Below are 26,418 nucleotides of genomic sequence, written 5' to 3'. Positions count from 1 at the left end.
CACAATTTAGTGAGACCCAGTTTCAAAATAAAGAATAAAAAAATGCAGGGGGTGTAGCTCGGAGGTCGAATGCCCTTGGGTTCCATCCCCAGACCCGCAAAACCCAAACCAAAACAAAACAAAACGAAGCCTGCTTCGAGCCTGCCAAGCCACCGGTGCTTTTTGAGAACAATAGCTTGGCCTGAAAGATTTGGCAGGTATTTGAGGTATTTTTAAATTGGCTTGAGCATACATTGTGCCTGGCTTTCCAGCGATCTGACATGGAAAGTGGGTTGCAGTGTTCTTGGAAGATTCTAGGTGGGATGGGGGACTCCAGATGCCAGAAAGGGCCCTGCCCCCAGCCCACTGCCGAGAAGCCACTTTGAGCAATATCTCTGTTCCTGCTTCATCCCCTAATTGTACCTGAGTATCAGTTCCTCTAGCATATCTGGAGGTAGAAAGGGGACCTTCCAGCCAGTCTAGCATGGTGCCGCCTCTTGGGAGGCTGAGAGAGGAGGATCACAGGTTTGAGGCCAGCCTCAGTTACTTAGTGAGACCTGCTTCAAAATGAAAAACGAAATAGGGCTGGGAGCGTGACTTGAATTTAGAAGGCCCCTGGGTTCGATGCTCTGTACTACGAGAAAAAAAAAAAAAGAAAGAAAGAAAGAAAGAAAAAGGGAATCTTCCAGGAAAAGTGCCATTTCTTCCCTGGCTCCTGGGAAGATCCTGCTTTTCCCAAACAAAGCTAACACAGTGGGTTAGCAGTGAGCAAGGGCCCCCCACTCCGGGCCAGCGGCGTGGCTGTCTTTGTTCCGCTGCTGTGAGATGCTCTCTGTCCCCAGGTACCATGAGCAAGATTAGTGAAGTAGTGCAGAGAGCCCGGGCGGCCTTCCACTCAGGCCGCACCCGCCCGCTGCAGTTCCGGATCCAGCAGCTGGAGGCCATGAGGCGCATGATTCAGGAGCGCCAGCAGGACATCGCGGACGCGCTGGCCGCCGACCTGCACAGGGTGAGCTACGACAGCAGCAGAAATGGCGTCTGAGGCTTGGAGGGCTGAGCACCCGGGCCTTTGGGCCCAGCGCGTTACGCAGGACAGCGCTCAGGGAAAGACTTGGGCATCCCCAGAGATGAGCGCCCCACCCTCTCTTTTATTCCCAGCCGTGGTGTCCCATCAGGCTCCGGGTACATCCCACTGTTGTGCAGGGCGCTCCTTCCCCATCTGCTCTTGTCTTTCCTCCTGGTTTGACTTCTTCATCCAGCCTGTAGCAGGAGCCTCCCAGTCCTCAGCGGGCGGCTCCAGCCCTTGCCCAAGCAGAACCAGACACCTCCAGATTCACAGACCTTTCACCCTTTCACCAAAGTGCCTGGCAGCACACCTGAACCGCTTCCACCCTGGGGCTGTTCTGGGAGGAGAGAAGAGGTGCCCTTGTGGGAACCCAGAGCTCTGAAGCCCACTTGCTGCTATTTTAGGGCCAACTACCCCCCCCCCCATTGTGTATATTTTTAGAAATCACTTCAGACTTTTTATCTTAAAGAAAAAATGAAAAAACTCACTCCTTTTGGCTTCACAGCCCCAAAGAGGCTTATAGTAAGTGGGTGTGGTGGCCGACACCTCTAATCCCAGCGCTTGGGAGGCTGAGACAGGAGGATTCCAGGTTTTTGAGGCCAGCCGCAGCAACTCAGCAAGCCCCTCAGTGACTTAGTGAGACCCTGTTTCAAAATAAAAATATAAGAGCCGGGCGTGGTGGCGCGCGCTTGTCATCCCAGCATTCGGGAGGCTGAGACCTGGAGGATCGCGGTTCGCGGACAGCCTCGGCTACTTAGTGAGGCCCTCTGCAACTCAGTGAGACCCTGTTTCAAAAAATAAAGAATAAAAATAGGGCAGGGGGTATAGCTCGGAGGTAGAATGCCCCTGAGTTCCATTCCCAGACCCGCAAATCAATCAATCAATAAATAAAATAAAAATATAAGATGGGGCTGGAGGTATAGCTTGGAAGTAAAATACCCCTGAGCTCTATCCCTAGTAACAAACAAAAAACCCCAAGGAGCATATTCTGTACTCTCTCTCTCTCTCTCTCCCTCCCCTCCTCACCCCAGTGCTATTCCGGGAGTCTGGCCCTTTGACCAATAAGGTTTCCTAGACAACACATCAGCTCTGTCGTCTTGACTCCTGATGACCCTCAACTCTATCCCCCATCCAGGCCTGGCTCATTCATTCATTCATTCGCCATCCCTCTCCCTTGGGGGGCTCTCTTAGGCACCTCCAAACCTGAGGGAGGCTGGCAGAAAAAGGCTCCTGCAGACCCTCCCCCCAACCCAGTGGCTGATCCTCGACCCTATTTCCCCTTCCTTCCCATGTGTGTGTCTGTGTGTGTGTGTGTGTGTTACTGGGGATGGAACCCAGGGGCATTCAACCTCCGAGCTACATCCCCAGCCCTATTTTTATTCTTTATTTGGAAACAGGGTCTCACTAAGTTGCGGAGGGCCTCACTAAGTAGCCGAGGCTGGCCTCGAACCTGCGATCCTCCTCCTGTCTCAGCCTCCCAAGGACTGGGACGACAAGCTGGGAACCCCACGGTGAACAGCCCCCATGGCCCTGGTGGCTGAGGGCTGGGGACAGCCCCAGAATCTCAGTCCGGGCCCTGGGCCGTCAGCTCACGTGGAGGTTCTCCCACAGAATGAATGGACCGCCTACTACGAGGAGGTGATGCACGTCTTGGAGGAGATCCAGTACATAACCAAGAAGCTGCCCGAGTGGGTCGAGGATGAGCCCGTGGAGAAAACAGCCCAGACCCAGCAGGACGAGACCTACATCCACTCGGAGCCGCTGGGCGTGGTCCTCGTCATCGGTGCCTGGAACTACCCCTTCAACCTCACCATCCAGCCCATGGTGGGCGCCATCGCCGCAGGTACCAGAGGCTCCATTCCAGGAGGGGCTCGGGGCTGCAGGAAGAGGGGCCTGTGTCCTGGGAAGGCTTTGATGTGGCCGTCACAGGAAGCTACGGGGACCACACGAGGTCTGCAAGATGCAGGTGTCCATCGGGCCGGCCTCTCCCTGCGAGGGGCCAGCACTGCTCTCCCAACCAGGCCAGAGCATCTGTTCCCCTGCCTCCTCTCCTCTTTAGCCTCCCAGCAATGCACAGGAGAGGGCGGCAGTACTGTGGCCAGCGGCGGGTGTGTGTGTGTGTGTGTGTATGTGTACCTCTGTGTGTTTACTTGCGTGTGTGTACTTGCATGTGTGTACCTCTGTGTGTACCTGCGTGTGTGTACCTACGTGTGTACCTGCGTGTGTACCTGCGTGTGTGTACTTGTGTGTGTACCTGCATGTGTATACTTGTGTGTGTGTACCTGTGCGTGTACTTGCGTGTGTGTACCTGCGTGTGTGTACTTGCGTGTGTATCTGTGTGTGTGTGCTTGTGTGTGTGTACCTGTGTGTGTGTACCTGTGTGTGTGTACTTGCGTGTGTGTACCTGCGTGTGTGTACTTGCATGTGTACCTGCGTGTGTGTGCTTGCATGTGTGTACCTGCGTGTTCCTCTGGTGTCTGCTTCTGCACCAGCTACTCTTCCCTCCATCCCACCAAAGACGCTGCTTGGGGAGGGAGGGCTCCGGGCTTGGTCACTGTGGAGGTCGGGGGTGCCCTGGGGTGGCCCTGAGCCCCTGTGCTCTCCAGGGAATGCGGTGGTCCTCAAGCCCTCCGAGGTGAGTGAGAACACGGCGAAACTGCTGGCCACCATCATCCCTCAGTACCTGGACAAGGTGAGCTGCCCTGCAGGGCTCACAGATAAGTCTTTAGCCGGGCACAGTGGCATATACCTGGAATCCCAATAGTTGAAGAGCTGAGATGGGAGGTTCACAGGTTCAAGGCCAGTGTGCCATAACTTAGTGAGACCCTACTTCAAAAAAAGAAAAGAAAGCCGGGCATGGTGGCGCACGCTTGTCATCCCAGCATCGGGGAGGCTGAGACAGGAGGATCGTGGTTTGTGGCCAGCCTCAGCCACTTAGTGAGGTCCTGTTTCCAAATCAAGAATAAAAAATTGGGCTGGGGATATAGCTCGGAGGTAGAATGGCCCTGGGTTCCATCCCCAGTACCGCAAAAAAAAAAAAAAAAAAAAGAAAGAGGGTTGGGGGTGTAACTCAGAGGTAGATGCGCCCCCAGATTCATCCCCAGTATCACCACCACAACAACAAAAGCCAGGCCTGGTGGTGCGTGACTATAATCCCAGTGCTTAAGAGGCTGAGACCGGAGTATCTCAGGCTCAAAGACAGCCTCAACAGCCTGGATAACTGTGCTCGGGGCTAGATCTTCTTTTCCTCTTTCTTTCTTTCTCTTTCTTTCTTTCTTTCTTTCTTTCTTTCTTTCTTTCTTTCTTTCTTTCTTTCTTTCTTTGCAGTACTGGGGATTGAACTCAGGGGCATTCTACCTCTGAGCTACACCCTCAGCCCTATTTTATTCTTTATTTTGAAACAGGGTCTCCCTATGTTGCAGGGGACCTCGCTAAGTCTCTGAGGCTGATTGCGATCCTGTGATCCTCCTGTCTCAGCCTCCCAAGTACCGGGATGACAAGCGTGGCTGGCTTGGGGCTAGGTCTCTGAGGCTTGAGAAATAGTGGATTTTTGCAGCAAGGGGCCAAACCTCAGGTAGGGGGAGAAGAGCTCCTAGCAGCTGTTCTTATTGCATTTGGACCCTGGGTCCAAAGAGTGGGGTCCACTTGCTAGTAGGCAGCCAGGTGGGGTGCTGAGCTGCAGGGCCAGGGGTGAGGCTGAGCTTGGGCTCTCAGCCTCCCCTCTCTTTGCCTGGAAGGATCTATACCCAGTGGTCAATGGTGGCATCCCTGAGACCACAGAGGTGCTGGCGGAGAGATTCGACCACATCTTGTACACGGGCAGCACAGGCGTGGGGAAGATCGTCATGACGGCTGCCGCCAAGCACCTGACCCCCGTCACGCTGGAGTTGGGAGGGAAGAGCCCCTGCTACGTGGACAAGGACTGTGATTTGACCGTGGCTTGCCGGTGAGGAGACTCGGGCCACACGGGTGCCCTGTCTGTCCCCTAGCACACGGGGACTGTGCCAAGCATGGAGGGTCTGCTCTGAGCAGCCCAGACAGGCCATTTCCCGTGAGGTCTGCAATCCTGGACATGGGAGTTGGGAGGAGGGAGCCCCATTCACAGAAGCGGCTTCAGGGAGGGGGAGAGGCCCAGGCGGGGTTCTGGGCATCACAGGGGGGAGCGGCGCTTCCAGCAGAGGCTGTAAGAAAAGCAAGGGAGGGGCCCGGGTGTGGTGTTGCACACTTGTAATGCTGGTACTTGGGAAGCTAAGATAGGAGGATACCAAGTTTGAGGACAGTCTCAGTAATTTAGCACGGCCCTCAGCAACTTAGGAAGACCTTCTTTCAAAAGAAAAAACATTTTTTTTTTAAGGAATTGGGCAGCCAAGCGTGGTGGCACACACTTGTCATCCCAGCATTTGGGAGGCTGAGACAGGAGGATCATGGTTTGAGGACAGCCTCAGCTACTACTTAGTGAGGCCTTTTGCAACTCAGTAAGACCCTGTTTCCAAATAAAGAATAAACACTAGGGCTGGGAGTATAGCTCAGAGATAATGCCCCTGGGTTCCATCCCCAGTACTGTAAAATAAATAAATAAAAAATTAAAATTTAAGCTGGGCGTGGTGGCGCACGCTTGTAATCCCAGAATTTGGGAGGCTGAGACCGGAGGATTGCGGCTCGCGGACAGCCTCAGCTACTTAGCGAGGCCCTCTGCAACTCAGCGAGACCCGGTTTTAAACTAAAGAATAAGCTGGGCATGGTGGCGCACCCTTGTAATCCCCGCACTTGGGAGGCTGAGACAGGAGGATCAAAGCCAGCCTCAACTACTTAGTGAGGCTCTCAGCAACGTATTGAGACCCTGTTTCCAAATAAAATATAAAATGGTAAAATGGGTCTGGGAGTATAGCCCGGAGGTAGAAAGCCTCTGGGTTCCACCCCCAGTACCACCAAAATAATAATAATAATAATAATAATAATAATAATAATAATAATAATAATAAATAAATAAACTAAAGAATAAAAAGTAGGGCAGGGGGTGTAGCTTGGAGGTAGAATGCCCCTGGGTTCCATCCCCAGACCCGAAAAAAAATTAAAATTAAATATAAAGGAAGTCAAGTAAGGTGGCACATGCCTCTTAATCCCAGTACTTGGGAGGCTGAGACAGAAGGATGCCAGGGCAGGTTTGAGGCCAGACTCGGCTTACGGAGACCCTCAACAATTTAGTGAGACCTTCTTTCAAATTTAAAAATAAAGGGGTGGGGATGGAGGTCTAGCTCAGAGGTAGAATGTGCCTCGGTTAAATTCTCTGTACCAAGCAGAGAGAAAGAAAGAGACAGACAGAAAAGGAAAAGAGAGAAGAAAGAAAAGCAAGTTGGGGGGATTTGGGGCGGACTTGAGGTCTGGTCAGGACAGCATTTTCAATGTGGGGGCCACTGCCACTCAGGGTCCAAGGCAGGACTCGTATCTAGACCTCCAGATTCTAGACAGGTCCCTGGCCACCTTTGTACCCCACCAATGTGGCGCCTCAAGATGTAAGTCCGGGTGATACTTGGTCTTGTAGGAATCTGAGAATCCGATCAGAGACACCAAGCCTATCCGCCAGGACACACGGAGACATCCCCACCCGTCCCCCCGTGGAAAGGGAGCGGGCCGCTTCCGGGGCCTCTGGGTGGCCAGCTTGCAGCCCCCAGGAGGCTGCTGGGTCAGCCAGCAGTACCCCAACCCCGGGCACAGGGAAACGGCTTGCGAAATGTAGCCCACTCTGAGACTTTTAACAGACGCATCGCCTGGGGAAAATTCATGAACAGCGGCCAGACCTGCGTGGCCCCCGACTACATCCTCTGCGATCCCTCTATCCAGAACCAAATTGTGGAGAAGCTCAAAAAGTCAGTGAAAGTGAGTCTGGGCCCCGCCCCCAGGGAGGGGGGTCGGGAGTGACAACTCTGAGCGGGGAGGTGGGCCCGGGGTCACTCGTGACGGCCAGGGCTCCAGGAGACACCTGTGCTTTGGCTCCTGAACCAAAACGAAATACACATTTTCATAGCTCATTTGGGAAAGGTTGAAAAGCAAAACAGAAGCCGGGCGCGGTGGCGCACTCACGCTTGTAATCCCTGCGCTTGGGAGACTGAGACAGGAGGATCGCGCAGGTTCGAAGCCAACCTCAGCTATTTAGTGAGGCTCTCAGCAACTTAGTGAGACCCTGTTCCCAAATAAAATAGAAAATGGGTCTGGGAGTATAGCCCGGAGGTAGAAACCCTCTGGGTTCCACCCCCAGTACCACAAAAAAAAAAAAAGAATAAAAAATAGAGCTGTGGGTGGAGATTGAAGGTTGAATGCCCCTGGGTTACATCCCCAGTCCCACAAATAAATAAATAAATAAATAAATAAAGCAAAATGGAGCTGAGCATGGTGGCACAGGCCTGTAATCCCAGTACTTGGAAGGCTGAGCCAGGAAGATTGCAGTTTGAGGCCAGCCTCATCAACTTAGTAAGACCCTCAGGAGCAGCCTAGTTGAGACCCTGTTTTAAAATTTAAAATAAAAGGGGTGGGCGTGGCGGCGCACGCTTATAATCCCTTCATTTGGGAGGCTGAGACAGGAGGATCACGGTTCGTGGACAGCCTCAGCTAATACTTAGTGAGGCCCTCTGCAACTCAGTGAGACTCTGTTTCAAAATAAAGGATAAAAAAAAAATTAGCAGCTGGGCGTGGCGTCGCACGCTTGTAATCCCCGCGCTTGGGAGGCAGAGACGGGAGGATCGCGCAGGTTCGAAGCCAGCCTCGCTGGCTTAAGAGACCCTATTTCCAAATAAAATATAAACCAGGTCTGGGAGTGTAGCCCGGAGATAGAAGGGTTCCATCCCCAGTACCAAAAAAAAAAAAAAAAAAAAAAAATAGGGCTGCGATGTAGCTCAGAGGTAGAATACCCCTGAGTTCCATCCCCCATACTGCAAAATAAATAAATAAAGAAAGAAAGAAAGAAAGAAAGAAAGAAAGAAAGAAAGAAAGGAAGGCTGGGGCTATAGCTCAGAGATAGAACATCCCTAGGTTCAATCCCCAGTACCGGAAAAAAAAAAAAAAGGAGCAAAATAAAAAAGTTCCATCCAGAATCTTGTCACTTTTGGTGTGTGGCCAAGAAGGCACTGGCTGTGGCTCCGGCCTGAAGCCCCGTCTCTTCTCAGGATTTCTACGGGGAAGATGCCAAGATGTCCCGTGACTACGGGAGGATGATCAGTCCCCGGCACTTCCAGAGGGTGATGGGCCTGATCGAGGGCCAGAAAGTGGCTTTTGGGGGCACTGGGGACGCGGCCTCCCGCTACATAGGTGCGTGCCCTGCCTCCCGGAGCGCTGCCCGCCTGCCTGGGCTTCTGAGAAGCAGGAACAGCCTGGTGCCAAGTCTAAGCCCAGCGGCCCTCCTGGGAAGAACCCTCTCTAGTCCCACAAGAGCAGAGAGGGGGCTCCATCTCTCCCTTACCTCTGAATATTGCAAAGGAGGGGGGGGCCACAGAGGCCGCGGGAGCCCCAGGTGCATGGAGCTGTGAGAAGTGCCCGGTGCCCAGGCTGGGGGTCATCACCAGAAGGTTCCCAATTTGTCGAGGAGACAGAAGAGCCCCGGGAGGTGGCGCAGGTGGCCTGCAGTTGCCAGGCCATTCTCTTCCATGTTTAAACCTTGCTTTTGCTGGGCGTGGGGGTGCACGCTTGTCATCCCAGCATTCGGGAGGCTGAGACCGGAGGATCACGGTTCGCGGCCAGCCTCAGCTACTCAGTGAGGCCCTCTGCAACTCAGTGAGACCCGGTTTCAGAATAAAAGCCGGGCGTGGTGGCGCAAGCTTGTCATCCCCGCACTTGGGAGGCAGAGACAGGAGGATCGCGCAGGTTCGAAGCCAGCCGTGCGCGCTGGCTTAAGAGACCCTGTCTCCAAATAAAATATAAAATAGGTCTGGGAGTATAGCCCAGAGGTAGAAGGGCCCCTGGGTTCTATCCCCAGTACCACCAAAAAAAAAAATAAAAAAAGAATAAAAATAGGGCAGGGGGTGTAGCTCGGAGGTCGAATGCCCCTGGGTTCCATCCCCAAACCTGCAAAAAAAAAAAAAAAAAAAAAAAAAAAAAAACCCTTGCTTCTTTCTGAGTACGTTAATCCAGAGTGGTCCCCGACTCCTGCCACCACGGAGCTGGGGTCGGGGATGGGCGCCCTGGGAAGAGGCCTTTCCCCCCACCTTTCCCCACTAGCCCTTCTCTGAGCATACGCAGCTTCCTCTGCAGAGGCGCAGGCCTCGGCGCCGGCTGACCCTGGCTCTTCCCGCCTCAGCCCCCACGGTCCTCACGGACGTGGACCCGCAGTCCCAGGTGATGCAGGAGGAGATCTTTGGGCCCGTGATGCCCATCATATGCGTGCGCAGCCTGGACGAGGCCATCCGCTTCATCAACCAGCGTGAGAAGCCCCTGGCTCTCTATGTATTCTCCAACAACGACAAGGTCAGCCCGGGAGCCCCCTTGCAAGGGTCCTGGGGCTCCTGGGCCTGGTGCTCACGAGATGGTGTCTGTGTCTCTTCCCAGGGCCTGGTGGCCCCGGGACATGCTCAGACAGGGCAGGGAGGGAGGCAGCGGTGTCAGACCAGCAGCTCCATCTCCCTGCAGGTGATCAAGAAAATGATAGCCGAGACTTCGAGCGGTGGGGTGACGGCCAACGACGTCATCGTCCATGTCACCGTGTACACTCTGCCCTTCGGCGGTGTGGGTGAGTCCAAGGCTGAGCTTGCTGCCTCCCCTGCCTCCTTCCAGGGGGTCTCCCCAGGGTCTGGCAAACCCACCTGGAATACCCAGGAGCTCCTGGAGCAGCCAGGGGCCTCAGACTCCCACTAACCTCTTCCATCTGGGCTTCCAGCCTCTGCCCAGGAGCCTGTGGGGGTCCCAAGGGTTGCCCAGCATCCTGGCTTGACCCAGGAAGGCCCGAGCCAGGCATCAGGCAGATGTTTGGTGGGCTCAGACTCTTCTAAGACACTCTCTCTGTCGTCCCCAGTGCGGACGATCTGGTGGACGGCCTAGGGATTAGAGACATCCGGCAGGAAATTAAAAAATGGGGGATTTTTTTGGTTCTCCTGGGGGGGCCAAGAGACTTGTAGGCATCACTTGGGGGGTGAGCAACCGGCCCTGAGCAGCCTCCCCCTGCAGGGAACAGCGGCATGGGGGCCTACCACGGCAGGAAGAGCTTCGACACCTTCTCCCACCGCCGCTCTTGCCTGGTGAGGTCTCTGCTTCATGATGACCTCCAGAAGGCCAGGTACCCGCCGAGCCCGGCCAAGGTGAGAGCCGGGGGCAGGGACGTGGGCAGGAGCAGCTGCGTGGGACAAGGGTGAGGCTGGAGCCTCACTGCCCTCCCCCCATCCGTCCTTCCACACAGATGCCCCGGCACTAGGAGGACCGCGCTGCCCGGCCCTGTGCGCCGCGCGTGGGACACCCTCGCTGGCTCTCTCCTCCCTTGGAGAATTGCTCCTGGAGCTCCGGCCCAAGCCTCTGGCTCTGCCGCTGCCCCGCACATGCTCCAATTCCCAGGCAGACTCCCCCGGCTTCACATCCCCACCCCTTGCTGAAGGCAGAGGGATCAATAAAGGTTTTGAATGAAGAGCCCCCGAGTGAGGAGTTTCTTTCTCACCCTGCACCCGCTGGCCCGTCCAGCTGACCCCACTGCCCCTCCAGGGCTGGTCACTGCACCGACCCCGACCTAGCAGCAGGAAGCCACTGTCCTGGCGCCATGTGTAGCTTCCCTTGAGACTTTGGGGTGTCGGGGCCATTCCTGGTGTATCCAGCAGGGGAGAAACCCAGGAGACTGGGCCCGGAGGCCTCGGGGGGCTCCAAAGCCAAGACCAACGTGTCCTTCGCCAGTCGGACTTGGCGCCTAGGGCGGGGTCCCTCTGCACTGCGGCTCCGTGGTCAGTAATATGCCCCTGCGGTGGTGCCCAAGTGTGGCATATGCAGACAGCCTCAGCTGCTTAGCGAGGCCCTTTGTAATTCAGTAAGACCCTGTTTCAAAATGAAGAATAAAAAAAAAAAAAAATAAGGACGGGCGTGGTGGCGCACGCTTGTAATCCCCGCACTTGGGAAGGCAGAGACAGGATGATCACGCAGGTTCAAAGCCAGCCTGGCTGGCTTAAGAGACCCTGTTTCCAAATAAAAGTAATATAGGTCTGGGAGTGTAACCTGGAGGTAGAAGGATTTCCAGGAACCCCACCCAGTACTACCAAAAAAATAAAAAATAAAAATAAAAATAAAAATAAAAAAAAATAATAATAATAAATAGGGCTGGGGTTGTATCTCGGAGGGAACCACTCCGGGACCCAGTTTTACCACTTCTGGGCATCTTTCCAAAGGAAATGAATCAATATTATGGTGATACATGTATATTCATGTTTATACCAGCACAGTTCACAAGAGCCAAACTGCGGGGGCCACCTAGGTGTCTGTCAACAGGTGACTGGATTATAAAGCCGTGGTGCATATACACCCAGTGCAATTGGACCCACAGCTTATATTTAAATCCAGCGCCCCAAAGCCCTCGAGCTCTGCCTGGGGGCTCTTCCCTCCAGAGCACAGCACAGACAACCAGTTTTGCAAGAGAGCGCTCCTTCTCAACGCAGGCCGGTGTGCGAGACCCGCACCCCAGATCCGCTTCCCCCTAGGATGGGGCTCGGGGTACTTATAGGATAAAGAAGCAGGGTGACCTCGGCACGGGGAAAGGTCATCGGAGGTGAAGAAGTCAGTCAACCGTGCACGCGTAATCAAATTTCATGGCTCTTTGTGGGATTTGTGTTCTGGAAAATGGCAGCGTCAGTTGATCTGAGGGTGGGGTTTTTCAAAAGGTCACCCATGGGACACTTGTGCAGGCTCAACTGGAGATTCAATGAACACATAAATCTGGTACCGGGGATTGAACCCAGGGCGTTCACCCAACCCTTCCCTTTCACCCAGGGGACTATGTTCTACTTCCATGCTGTACCCTCTACTCTTGGTACTTTTTTTATATTTTTATTTTTTATTTTTGTGGTACTGGAGATGAAACCCAGGGGATTTTCTACCTCCGGGCTACACTCCCAGACTTTTTAAAAAATATTTTATTTGGAAACAGGGTCTCACTAAGTTGCTGAGAGCCTCACTCAGTAGCTGAGGCTGGCTTCGAACCTGTGCCATCCTCCTGTCTCAGCCTCTCAAGCGTGGGGATTACGAGCGTGCACCACCACGTCTGGCTTTATTTTGAAACAGGGTCTCACTGAGTGGCTGAGGGCCTTGTCAAGTTGCTGAATCTGACCTCAAAGGTGCAATCCTCCGATCTCAGCCTCCCGGGTACAGGATGCCAGGTGTGCACCACCACGCCAGGCTAGAACTCAATTCTTACCTAGTACCCTGGCCCCAAAGGAGTCCGAGAAAAGTGGGGCTCAGCTCCTTCTGCGTCTGAAAGCTATGAACAGGAAGCCGGCACAGACACCGGGGCTGCTTTCTACCTGCGCTGTGAGCATGGGGCGGAGTTCTCAGAGGCTCAGAGCCTGTGTGTTGTTCTACAGATTGGCTTTCACGGTTATGCTTACCTCCTGGGGCGCAGTAAATGGGACCATGCGGGTAAGGCCCTTGGCACAGGAACGTTAGCAAGCGTAACAAATATTAGTTATTATTTCTGCTTTTTTTTTCTTTCCTTTTGGTACTAGAGATTGAACCCAGAGGCATTCTGAACTGCATTCCAAGGCCTACTTTTTTTTGTGTGTGTGTGGTAATGGAGATGGAACCCAGGAGCATTATACCTCTGAGCAACACCCTCAGCCCTATTTTTTATTCTGTGTGTGTGTGCGTGTGTGTGTGTGTGTGTGTGTGTGTGTGTGTGTGTATATGTGTGTGTGTGTTACTAAGAATGGAACACAGGGGCATTCTATCTCCGAACTACACCCTAGCCCGATTTTTTTATTCTTTTTTATTTTATTTTTTATTTTTTATTTTTAATTTTTGTGTGTGTGTGGTAATGGAGATGGAACCCAGGGATATTCTACCCCCGAGCGACACCTCACCCTATTTTTTATTGTTTTTTTCTTTTTTGTGGTACCGGGGATGGAACCCAGGGGTATTGTTCCTCCAAACTACACCCCCAACCCTATTTTTTATTTTTAATTTTGAAACAGGGTCTCACTGAGTTGCGAAGGGCCTCGCTAAGTAGCTGAGGCTGTCCATTAACTGTGATCCTCCAGTCTCTACCTCCAGAATGCTGGGATTACAAGCGTGCGCCACCATACCCAACCTTCTTTATTTTGAAGCAGGGTCTCAAAGGGCCTCACTAAGCAGCTGAGTCTGTTCATGAACCATGATCCTCCTGTCTCAGCCTCCCAAGTACTGGGATTACAGGCTTGTACCACCACACCCTGCAAGTTATTATTATTTCTGACACCTCCTCCTGAACTCCTCCTGAGTTCTTTACTCTGAGATAAATTCCAGAGGTCAGCTGGTAGAATGTTTCCATAAGGGCAAGCCATGGTAGAAAGTCTGTGTGGTGGCACACGCCTATAATCCCAGTACTTGGGAGGCTGAGACAGGAGGATGGCAGGTTCAAGGCCAGCCTTGGCAACTTCATGAACCCCTGTCCCCCAGCAACTAAGTGAGACCCTGTTTAAAAAAAAAAAAAAACACCCAGACCACAAATAAATAGAAAATAAAAAAACAAGCTGGGCATGGTGGCACACACTTGTCATCCCAGTATTTGGGAGGCTGAGACAGGAGGATCACGGTTCGGGGACAGCCTCAGCTACTTAGTGAGGCCCTCTGCAACTTAATGGGACCCTGTTTCAAAATAAAGAATAAGGCCGAGCATGGTGGCGCATGCTTGTAATCCCCACGCTTGGGAGGCAGAGACAGGAGGATCGCACAGGTTCGAAGCCAGCCTCTCTGGCTTAGAGACTCAGTTTCCAAATAAAATATAAAATAGGTCTGTGAGTGTAGCCCGGAGGTAGAAGGGTTCTATCCCCAGTACCACCAAAAAATAAAATAAAATAAAATAAAATAAGGAAAGAATAAAAAATCGGGCTGGGGGTGTAGCTTGGAAGTAGAATGCCCCAGGTTCAATCCCCAGCACTACACACACACACACACACACACACACACACACACACACACACACACACACACACGAAAGTTTGCTCTTAAGGTTTAGAAAGTTTGCATAGGGTTTAGAAAGTTTGCATAAGGTTTAGAAAGTTTGCATAAGGCTTAGAAAGACTATCCTAGAGGAGGGCGGGCGGCTCAGTCGTGGGTTCAGGGCGAGCCAGGCCCTCCCTTGGTCAGATTCTCGCTGGCCGGGCAGCTTTCTGGGCTTCTCCCTCTGCCCGGCCACGCCAGGCAAAACAAACGCCCCTGCCAAGGACGTTATATAAGCTGCATCTTTTTGTTTACAGGAAATTTGGAAAACACCAACTGGGCTTGGCCTAAGCCGCTTATTTCCTAAAGGCAACAGAAATTGTCTGGGCACGCAAGGCCTCCACACGCAAAGCTGCTGCTCGGGGCCCGGAGCCAGCCCTCTCGGGCAGGCAGCCACGTCCGTCTACTCTCATCGAGGACCTGAACCGTACCCTCGATGCTCGGCTTCCATGCACACCCACGGCAGGCCGGGGCCTCTGCCTCAGTCTCCCCGCCTGCAACTGAAGTTCTCTCCCCTGACTCTGGGAGGCTCAGAATGCTCTGGAAGTTCCTTCTAGGCTTTTCCCCAACATGGCAGACAGGCCTCAGCCTCTTAGCAAAGCAGAAGGAGCAGGAGGCACCTCGGCTTGGGGGGCGGGAGATATCCCCTCCTCTCTGTCCCCACAGGACAATGTTGGCAAGCAGGTGCCAAGCTTCCCGAGCCTGGGAGCGCCGCCCAGGCCGGGCCCCAGGGTGCTGCAGTCAAGAACATCCTCCCTGTGAGCCGGAGCCAGCAGTGATCTCACGAGTCCTCACACGGCCTTCTGAGAAATGAATGTTTGTGCTGATAACTGTTTGGCTTCAGAAAGACAATTCGGTTTCCCAGAGCTCGGGTGCCCGATGGGAGCTTAAAGGGTCAGAAACTGGAGTAAACGTGACCCAGGCCTAGCAGAGAGATGCCCTGGCAGGAGGACAGTCGGGCCGTCCTGAGCATCCCCACGCAAAGGTCTTTGCTAGACAGAAAGAACAAATGTTTTATCTCCATTTCTGCTCCTCAGCCTGTGCTCGATACAAGGTAGGTCATCCTACACCCTGGCAGACATCACCAGGTGATGGCAGACATCGCCAGGTGATGGCAGACATCGCCAGTTGATTGCTGCACACTTTTCTGCTCATTTCTCACAATGTAGCCAGCTGAGCAGAGCCAGGAGGATGAGAGTATCTATATGCCACCCACTGTGGTTTGAATGTTTGTGCCTGAAACAGAAGGGCATGTTTTCTCTCCAAGAGTTTGTTTTTTTGTTTGTTTCTGTACTGGGGACTGAATCCAGGTGTGTTGTGCCTCCAACCTACACCACCAAACTTTTTTTTTTTTTTTTTTGCAGGTTTGAGATGGAACCCAGGGGCATTTGACCTTCAAGCTACACCCCCTGCCCTATTTTTTATTCTTTATTTTGAAACCGGGTCTCACTAAGTTGCGGAGGGCTTCACTAAGTAGCTGAGGCTGTCCACGAACCACAATCCTCCGGTCTCAGCCTCCCAAATGCTGGGATTACAAGCGTGCGCCACCACGCCCGGCACTAAGTCTTATTTATTTATTTATTTATTTATCTATCTTTTTATTTATTTTGCGGTACTGGGGATGGGACCCAGGGGCATTCTACCTGTGAGCCACACCCCCATCCCAATTTTTTATTCTTTATTTCGAAACAGGGTCTCACTGAGTTGCAAAGAGCCTCACTAAGTGGCTGAGGCTGTCCAGGAACCCCGATCCTCCTGTCTCAGCCTCCCGAGCATTGGGATTACAGGTGTGGGCCACTGTGCCTGGCTCCTAAGCTTATTCCTAAGGTACTTTATTTTTCTTTGTTCCTTCTTTTGAGTGCTGGGAGGAGGATAGTAGAGATTGAGCCCAGGGGCATTCCCCCACTGAGCTCCATCCCCTGCCCTTTTTATTTTGAGATAAGGTCTCACTAAGTTACCATATACTGGCCTCAAATGTGAGATCCTCTTGCCTCGGCCTCCCAAGTAACTGGGATGACAGGTGTCGGCCTTTCTTCCCTGTGAGGAGAGTCCTAGGCAGGCCTGAGTCCCCTCACCCTGACTTTAGGAGTCCCTGTCGGCTCTGTCCTTGTTCAGGGCCACAGTGGGAGGAAGAGGAAGGAGAGGAGACAAGAAGAAAGAGGGAGAGTGAAGGGAATGTGCGGTGGACCGCAGAGTCGGCAGATTCTCAAGCGCTCCTCCCAGGGAGAAGCGGGGGCTGCCCTTGCTCTGTCAAACCCGGGGGAGCTAAGTGACTAGCACAGGGCGTGGGTGACTTCCAGCTCCCGTTGGTACCCTTCAATGTCCTATCTCTCTTTTTTTTTTTTTTTTTGTGGTACTGGGGTTCCTGGAAGCCCTTCTACCTCCGGGCTACACTCCCAGACCTATTTTATACTTTTTATTTGGAAACAGGGTCTCTTAAGCCAGCGCGGCTGGCTTCGAACCTGCGCGATCCTCCTGTCTCCGCCTCCCAAGCGCGGGGATGACAAGCGTGCGCCACCACGCCCGGCTTTTTAAACATTTTTTATGGTGCTGGGGATTGAACCCAGGGGCATTCTACCTCCAAGCTGCACCCCCAGCCCGATTTTTTATTCTTCATTTGGAAACAGGGTCTCACTGAGTTGCAGAGGGCCTAAGTAGCTGAGGCTGGCTGCGAACCACGATCCTCCTGGCTCAGCCTCCCAAGAACTGGGATGACAAGTGTGCGCCTCCACTCCTGGCTTATTTTTTTATTTTGAAACAGAGCCTCGCTCAGTTGTGAAGGGCCTAAGTTGCTAAGGCTGGCCTCGAACTTGTGATCTCCTGTCTCAGCCTCCCAAGTCCTGGGATCACAAGTGTGTGCCACCATGTCCAGCTTCACAAGCTAGTTTCTACCATTTCCATCAAAGAGCTGTAATGGACGCAGAAACTGCCAGCGGGGAGGGAATCAAAGGCCGCGAGTCCTGAGGGAAACGACGGGGCTGGGGAAGGGACAGGTTGCAGGAGTCACAGGAGCTAGCTTTCATATTCTAAGAGACATGAGCCCACGTTAGTAAGAGGTGAGTGATCAGACCCCAGCATGTGGAATCTGAGACCACAGCACGGGGCCTGTGGGATGGCGTGGTTGCCCCCGTATCACTGGGCAGCGTGGAGACAAGGCAGAGGCTGGAATGTCAATGCTCTTACCCAGTCACAGAAGAAGGGTCTGTCTTCAAACCTGCCCAAAGAACCCATTTCATGAGCCGGGCGTGGTGGCGCACGCTTGTAATCCCAGCATTTGGGAGGCGGAGACAGGAGAATTGTGGTTTGTGGACAGCCTCAGCTACTTAGCGAGGCCCTTTGCAACTCAGTGAGACCCTGTTTCAAAATAAAGAATTAAAAATAGAGCTGGGGGTGTAGCTCGGAGGTAGAATGTCTCTGGGTTCCATTCCCTATACAGCAAAATAAATAAATAAATAAATAAATAAATAAATAAATAAATAAATAAGGCTGGGGGTATAGCTTAGAGGTAGAATGCCCCTGGGTTCCATCCCCAGTAAAATACACACACACACACACACACACACACACACACACACACACACACACACACACACCAGACTCTGAGCCCAACATGGTGGGACATGCCTGTTAATCCCAGTACTTAGGAGTTTGAGACAGGGAATGGTGGGTTCCTGGCCAGACTCAGGGATTTAACAAGGCCCTCTGCAGCTTAATGAGAAACTGTTTTGAAATAAATAAAATAAACTGAGCGTGGTGGCGCACGCTTGTAATCCCCGCACTTGGGAAGCTGAGACAGGAGAATCGCACAGGTTCAAAACCAACCTCAACTACTTAGTGAGGCTCTCAGCAACTTAATGAGACCCTGTTTCTAAATAAAATATAAAATAGGTCTGGCTGGGCGTGGTGGCACACGCTTGTAATCCCAGAATTTGGGAGGCTGAGACCGGAGGATCGCGGTTCGCGGACAGCCTCAGCTACTTAGTGAGGCCCTCTGCAACTCAGTGAGACCCTGTTTCAAAAATAAAGCATAAGCCGGGCGTGGTGGCGCACACCTGTAATCCCAGCCCTTGGGAGGCTGAGATAGGAGGATCGCGCAGGTTCGAAGCCAGCCTCAGCTGGTTTAAGAGACCCTGTTTCCAAATAAAATATAAAAATAGGTCTGGGAGTATAGCCCGGAGGTAGAAGGCCCCTGGGTTCCATTCCCAGTACCACCAAAAAAAAAAAGCATAAAAAATTGGGCAGGGGGTGTAGCTCAGAGGTCAAATGCCTCTGGGTTCCATCCCCAAACCCGCAAAAAATATAAAAATAAAAAATAAATAATAATAATAAAAAGGTCTGGGAGTATAGCCCAGAGGTAGAAAAGCCCCTGGGTTCCATATATATATATATATATATATATATATATATATATATATATATATACATATATATATATATATATATATATGGATATGTAAGTAAAATGAAGTAAATAAAACAATAAAGTAAAATAAAATAGGACTGGGGGTGTAGCTCAGAGACAGAATGCCCTTGGGTTCAATCCCCTGTGCACAAAATAATAAGAATTAGTGCTGTGCTGATGATTCTACCTCCGAGCTACACCCCCAGCCCGATACGTTATCTTTCACTTTGAAACAGGGTCTAAGTTGCGGAAGGCCTCACCAAGTAACTGAGGCTGACCGTGAACCTGGATCCTCCTCTCTCCGCCTCCCACGTACCGGGATTACAAGCGTGTGCCACCATGTCCGGCTCCCAAAATTAATTAATTAACTAGAGGAAGGAAGGAAGGAAAGAAGGAAGGAAGAAAAGTGAAGATAATAGCCAATAGGGCTTGGCTGGCCCAGAACTAGTTGATCAGGAAGTAGCTTTCTAGGGAGGGTCCACTTTCCTGGGTGGAGGCGCTTACTGACCCCCATGGGGCCCAGCGTCCGGGGACAGCTTGAGCCCGACCGGGTGGTCCCAGTCAGAAGCGTGCAGGGAGCGGTCCTGCAGGGGCACGCTCCATTGCCCTGCTTTTCTGGCTGGGCCCTCTTCCTCCTACCCCGCACATCCTGTGGCTTTCCAGGGAAGACCCGGCCATGGCCACATGCGTGTGCTCCTGCTGGGGAGCCCTGGCTCAGCCAAGACCCAGAAGGTCCTGGGACTCCCAGGCAGGGAACGGAAACCCTGTAGAAGCCCACCCTTGACCCTGTGCCTCTGCCCTGACCACACAGCAGCAGCACCTGTTTGCGGTCGGGATGGTCCAGCAGAGCGTGCTGTTCCGGCTCTGACCAGCAGGGGGCAGACACAGCCCGCCTTCACTGAGGAGGAAAGGCAAGAAGTCCTGCAGGACTTGAAATCCATTTGCATCAGTGTCTGGGCAGAGTCGGGACTTTTGTAGGTGCTTTCGAAACCAAGTGTGCCTACCCCATTATTCCAAAAAAAGCAGAAAGGCGACTGAGACATTTTCTTTTCTTTTTTTGCGGGTTTAAAGATAGAACCCAGGGGCATTTGACCTCCGAGCCACACCCTCTACCCTATTTTTTATTCTTTTATTTTGAAACCGGCTCTCACTGAGTTGCAGAGGGCCTCACTAAGTAGCTGAGGCTGTCTGTGAACTGTGATCCTCCTGTCTCAGCTGCGCGAATGCTGGGATTGCAAATGTGCGCCACCACACTCAGCTCATCCATTCCTTATAATGTCTCTCTTTGATAATTTTTTTTTTTCTTTCGGATCTGGGGGTGGAACCCAGGGGCATTCAACCTGAGCTACAACCCCTGCCCTATATATTTTTTTCTTTATTTTGAAACCAGGTCTCACTGAGTTGCAGAGGGCCTCACTAAGTAGCCGAGGCTGTCCGCGAACTGCGATCCTCCAGTCTCAGCCTCCCGAATGCTGGGATGACGAGCGTGTGCCACCACGCTTGGCTGTCTTTGATAAATTTAAAAAGACTTAATCCAGCCGGGCGTGGTGGGGCACGCTTGTAATCCCCTCACTTGGGAGGCTGAGACAGGAGGATCGCAGGTTCGAAGCCAGCCTCAGCTACTGAGTGAGGCTCTCAGCAACTTAGTGAGACCCTGTTTCCAAATAAAGTATAAAATAGGTCTGGGAGTATAGCCCGGAGGTAGAAAGCCTCTGGGTTCCAACCCCAGTACCACAAATAAACAAACAAATAAAAAGACTTAATCCAGCCAGGCAGAGTGGTACATGCCTTTAATCCCAGTTCTTAGGAGGTTGAGATAGAAGGCGGCCTCCGCAACTTAGCAAGTCCCAGTTTCAAAATAAAAGGGGCTGTAGGTGTACATCAGAATTAGAATGCCCCTGGGTTCTCCTTAGTACTAAAAAAAACCCCAAACAAATGATATCATACTGTTTTGTAAGCATTTTTGCAATATTAACATTACAATATAAATGTAAAATACCAGGTATCAGGTATACACACTCACAATATTACTCCCGGTATATAAGGAATATATTATTTCCAGTATTATTATGATTCTCCCAGGATATAAGGAATATGTGATTGCCAGTATTATGACTGTCCTAGTATATAAAGAATATAATATTTCCAGTATTATATTATTATGATTTTCCCAGGATATAAGGAATATATTATTCCTAGTATTATTATGATTTTCCCAGGATATAAAGAATCTATGATTCCCAGTATATAAGGAAACCAAAGTTCAGAGACACTGAGTCATTTGCTCAGGGTCACACAGCTTCTGAGAGAGAATCCGGGTTTGAAGAGGAGACAACAGCCGTGGAAAGAAACAAAACAGGAAGGCGCTGACCTGGCCAGACTTCTATTGACAGCTATGCTCACCTGGCCAGACTTCTATTGACACCTACGCTCAGGCACAAAGACCCCTTCCAGAGGACCTGCCACCGCCACCGCGGGGTCCGGAACCCACTGGGCAGCGGCTGCGCGTGGCCAGCACTGCTCAGCACCCGCCTGTCCTCAGTACAGTCACTCCCTCCGGTCCTGGGCTCTGCAGCCAGTGCCGGGCCCGGGGATTTGGACTCTGGTGGGCCTTCTGAGAACCGGCCCCTGGTCACCTTCCCAATCTGACAAAGCAAAGGCCCAGGCTGGGAGCCTGGAGTCCTGCCGGCGCCTGCCCGCGTGCCAAAATGTGTGCTGTTTCTCAGAAGACGAGCACATCTCCCTTGTGACCAAGAGTGGGCCCAGGCAGGCCAGCACGTTCCCCGGGGGCCTGCATAGGCCTCAGCCCTACTGTGGGGTCCTGGACAGGCTTCAGTGAAGTAACAGCCCCAAACCCAGGTACCTAAGTCCAAGGAAGAAATATCTGTTAAAATGTGGTGGGAAACCGGGTATGGGGGCCCACACTTGTCATCCCAGCATTCGGGAGGCTGAGACAGGAGGATCGCTGTTTGCGGACATCCTCGGCTACTTAGTGAGGCCCTATTCAACTTAGTGAGACCCTGTTTCAAAATAAAGAATAAAAAAATAGGGCAGAGGGTGTAGCTCAGAGGTCGAATCCCCCTGGGTTCCATCCCCAGACCCGCAAAAATAAATAAATAAATAAATAAATAAAATAAAAATTAAGCAGGGGGTGTAGCTTGGAGATCGAATGCCTCTGGGTTCCATCCCCAGACCCCCCCCCCACAAAAAATATATAATATATATAATATATATAATATATATAAATATAATATATATAATATATATATATATATACCTATTACATATATATATAGGTCTGAGGCTGTAGACCAAAGGTAGAAGGTCCCTGGGTTCCATCCCCAGTACAAAAAAAAAAAAAAAGGGAAGGAAGGAAGGAAAAGAAAGGTCCCCTCAGGCCCCCCCTTTCCCTTTCACCTCCCATACCCCAAAGGCCTGGAGTCCCTCCTCCAGCCTGTCCCGCAGAGCCCTCCGGGGACCGGGAGCTACGGGACGCTCAGAGGCGCTCGAGACTGCGGTTTGCCCGACGCACAGGTAAATGCTGGGTGTCAGCAGTGGGTGGGGTGTCCTACATCCCTGACCTCAGAACGTGACAACCCTTTATTATCTTCATTTTGCAATGAGATTGAGATAGATCGCAGGTCATTTGCTCCAACACCCGGCCTGGCCCTGACCCCGGCGGGAGGGCTGCCCCTGCCTGGCATTTCAGGGACAGCTCTGCAGGCCCCTAGGGTCTCAGAGGGGCCCCTCTGAGGCCTGGGGGGTCGTGCCCCCGCTCCCAAGTGAGGCTGGACCTACCTGTTCTGGGGATCCTTTGGGCGTCCTTGATCTGGTCCAAAGGAAGAAATAACTCGGAAGAGGGCAGGGGGTTGCCCAAGGTCCCAGGGTTCATCCATTTTGTTTTTTTGTGGTACTGGGGTTTGAACCCAGGGATATTCTACCTCTGAGCTACACCCCCAGCTTTTCTGATTTATTTTGAAATAGGGTCTTGCTAAGTAGCTGGGGCTGGACTCCAACCTGCATATCTGTAATCCTAGTACTTGGGAGGCTGAGACAGGAGGACTGCAGGGTTGAAGCCAGCCTCAGCAACTCGAGAGTGAACCGCAGCAAAGAAGCTAGGCTCTGTTTCAGAATAAAGAAATAATAAGGGCTGGGGTGTTTCTCAAGTGGAATGCCCCTGGGTTCAATCTTCAGTACCACAAAATAATAGTAAAATAATAACAGTAACAATAACAACAATAATAAACATAGCTTAAAAATTGGGAGATTTCACATTACATTTTAATTTAGGGTTTTTTTTTTTTTCTTTTCTTGAAAAATGGGACATTCAATTTAGTGGCAGGTTCAAGGAACTGCACACCAGGTGGCCAGAGCTGGGTGGCAGCCTCCCTGCTGGGACATAAAGTTCTCTTGGGCCATAGAAAACCAGGCAGCATGCACGCGCCTGGGACTTCATGCTCTGTACCACAAAATAAACTAATTAATAAATAATTTATAAGGTGACTTAAAATTTTTTTTTTGCAGTACTAGGGATAGAACCCAGGGGCCTTCTACCTTCAAGCAACACCTCCAGCCCCAATTTTTTTTTTTTAATTCTTTATTTTGAAACAGGGTCTCACTGAGTTGCAAAGGCCCTCACCAAGTAGCTGAGGCTGGTCGCGAATCGTGATCCTCCTGTCTCAGCCTCCCGAATGCTGGGATCACAAGTGTGTGCCACCACGCCCGGCTAGGTGACTCCTTATTTTTTAACAAATAGTGCCATTGAAAAAAAAGTTTTCTTTCCCTACAGGGAGCTTTACTGGCAGAAGGCCATCTTTCCTTCATTAAGATCCGTTGACTCATCGGGTTCAGGCACCCTTTCGGTCTGTTTCCACAGCAGCCTGCTGTGGTGTCCCGGCTGGAGTGGGTGGTGGGCGGGATTGCCTGGCTCACTCGGGCGTCCTGGCCCCAGACATCACGGCCTCATTGTCAGGAACCAAGAATGCTCTTGCCAGGGTGAAGACAGCTGCCCAGCCCAGCCTGTCCCTGGCTCAGGACCGCAGCCCCTGCCAAAGGCTGGAGCCTGGCCCTACGCTGGTGTGTGTGTGTCTGTGGGGTGGGTACTGGGGATTCAACTCAAGGGTGTTCTACCTCTGATCTACCCCCTCACCCCCTCTTTATTTTGAAACAGGGTGTAAGCTGCAGAGGCCGGCCTTGAACTTTTCATGGATCCTCCTGTCTCGGCCTCCCAAGCACCAGGATCGCAGGAGTGTGCTCCCATACCCAGCCCTGGCAGCCCTCTTGCCAGGAATGTCAGTTTCCCAAAGGGCCCCGCCTTGCAGGTGTGCTCTGCTTCAGTGGGTGAGAGGTGGGGATGGCCTGGGAGCCGCTGGTTTAGCTCCCAGACTTGCTGTCCCTTCCAGCAGAGCAATCCTCTGGGCTCCACCCCCAGCCCACCTGGGTCTCTTCCCTAGGGCTGGGAGGACTCACCTGGAGACGGCTCCTGCCACTCCCCTTAGAGAAAAGCATGGCTCGCTCTTTGTGTGGTACCAGGGATTAAACCCAAGGGCATTGTCTACCTCTGGGCTATACTCCTGGCTCATTTTATTTTATTTCAAAACAGGTTCTCAACTAAGATGCGGAGGATCTCATTAAGTTCGAGGTTGGCTTCAAAGCAGTGGTCCTCCTTGGGCGTGGTGGTGCATGCTTGTAATCACAGTACTTGGGAGGCTGAGACAGGAGGATCGCGGGTTCCCGGCCAGCCCCAGCTACTTAGTGAGGCCCTCTGCAACTTAGTGAGACCCTGTTTCAGAATAAAGAATAAAAGAGTGTTGGGGGTAGAGCTCAGAGGTAGAATGCCTCTGGATTCAATCCCTAGTACTGCAAAAAAACAAAAACAAAAACAAAAAACAACCCTGTGATCCTCGGTCTTTGCCTCCCAAGTACTGAGATTACAGTACTCCCAAGCCAAGTACAGGCACCTCTGGCCTGTTTGTATGGTGCTAAGCTGCAGCTATTGCTACAAAAGGCCACAGCATCTGCTCCTGATATGTAACTGGCCAGCATAAGAGGCACACTCCAAGCCAGGGCTGTTGGACCACGCCTGTCATAAGAGACAGAGGGATCATGGGATGGAGGCCAGTTTCAGCAACTTAGCAAAACCTGTTTCGAGGGAAATTAAATAGATAAATAAAAACTTTAAAAAGGGCTGAGGTTGCCGAGTGTGGTGGAGCACACTTGTAATCCCCGCATTTGGGAGGCTGAGACAGGAGGATCCGGGTTTGCGGCCAGCCTCAGCTACTTAAGTGAGGCCGTTCGCAACTCACCAAGACCCTGTTTCGAAATAAAAAATAGGCTGGGGGCGGAGCTCGGAGATAGAATGCCCCTGGGTTCCATCCCCAGGACCGCAAAATAAATAAACAGAATAAAATGGATAAAAACTAGGGTTCTGGGTGTAGCTCTGAGGCATAATGCCCCCCGGGTTCCATCCCAGTACTGCAAAAAATAAAAATAAAATAAAAATTAAACCATAACACGGGCTGGTGTGCAGCTCAGTGCAGAACACCCTGGGTTTAATCCCTAGAACCACACGTGTACACACACCACGTGGAACCGCTGGGTACAGGGGGTGCCCGTCCACCCATAAGGCCTCCGTGAGCTCGCAGGCCACCTGTGGGGGCCCTGTGACGCCCCGGCCGGGCAGGGCCCTGTCCCCTTTCCCTCCCTGTCCACCAGCATTTTTAGATGCTCTGTTTGAGAAAAACAGAGCAGAAAAGCTGTTTTGCCACACGGCCCCAGGACCGAATCCAGTGCGGGTCCCAGCTCCTAGGTGTTCTTTGAGGCCTGGGACTGGGAAGCGTGTTTCCACGCTTGGTGACTCAGACTACCCATGGCCAGCACTCACTCACACGCACCCCATGAGGTCTGAGAACATCTTCCCAGCTTAAAAATTAATTTATCTATTAAAAAAAAATTTTTTTTTGCGGTACTGGAGATGGAACCCAGGGGCATCCTACTGCTGAGCGACACCCCCTGCCCTATTTTTTATTCTTTACTTTGAAACGGGGTTCCACTGAGTTGCAGAGGCCTCACTAAGTAGCTGAGGCTGTCCGCGAACCTGGATCCTCCTGTTTCAGGCTCCCAAATGCTGGGTGACAAGCGTGCGCCACCGCGCCCGGCCCAGTTTAAGAACTTAAAGCGTGACAAAGTTAACAAACACATCGGTTGTATTTGTTAATACAAATATAAATATAAAATATAAAAGAAAATAAATGGATTTATAGCTAGAGAAATTTTATGATCAGAAGACTGTCTCTGGCGGGGCGGAGCTGAGGTTCCACACTAAGAATGTCATTCAACTCATACCGATTTAGTGAAATATATTTATTTTGGAGCAGAATATAGAATATATTAGGAGTTAAGAAAATCATTTAGCTTAATTATAAATTATAACATACAGCTTAATATACTAAATGAAAATTCCGCGTCAAAATTTCACGTAAGCTCTCTTGAGAATGATTATTCTGTTAGAACCATGGTTTAAGGAACGCTTCCTAAATTAAACCAGTGATTCCTGACACCTGGTATTGCGATTGCAGACACACCACACTTCCGGCAGCCTTAATTATTTAACAAAGTTGATTATATATACATTCCTTTAATAATGCAAGTTACATCCTCCCGAGCGGAGGGGAGGCCGGCCGCACAGCCCTGGCGCCTCCCCACCCACCGAGGCACCTCGGCCCTGTAAGGTCTGTGAGAAGTTATTCTCAGGAGGTGTCTGGACGTCCTCCAGCCCCTTGAGTACACCCCCAAGTCCTAGTATCCAGGGCCTCGTTCTTGGTGA

The 26,418-nt window shown here is 51.7% G+C and overlaps 1 protein-coding gene across 1 annotated transcript; it reads left to right on the top strand.

Moving 5' to 3' along the window:
- Positions 1-826: 826 nt before the first annotated feature.
- LOC308275563 (aldehyde dehydrogenase, dimeric NADP-preferring-like) lies at positions 827-21,432 on the top strand (the record flags this gene model as incomplete). The annotated part of the gene is made up of 18 exons (XM_080713927.1): positions 827-988; positions 2,657-2,888; positions 3,652-3,737; positions 4,783-4,991; positions 6,805-6,922; positions 8,206-8,347; positions 9,333-9,499; positions 9,662-9,761; positions 10,196-10,376; positions 10,577-10,656; positions 10,834-10,953; positions 12,618-12,634; positions 14,501-14,618; positions 14,858-14,949; positions 16,307-16,460; positions 19,405-19,567; positions 21,005-21,198; positions 21,320-21,432. 18 exons carry the CDS (start codon positions 827-829, stop codon positions 21,430-21,432), a joined length of 2,448 nt encoding a protein of 815 aa, XP_080570053.1.
- Positions 21,433-26,418: the final 4,986 nt, after the last annotated feature.

This window comes from Muscardinus avellanarius, assembly GCF_963383645.1.
Source record: "Muscardinus avellanarius genome assembly, chromosome: 16".
Lineage (NCBI taxonomy): Eukaryota > Metazoa > Chordata > Mammalia > Rodentia > Gliridae > Muscardinus > Muscardinus avellanarius.
This window is presented reverse-complemented; position numbering and strand designations above follow the sequence as displayed.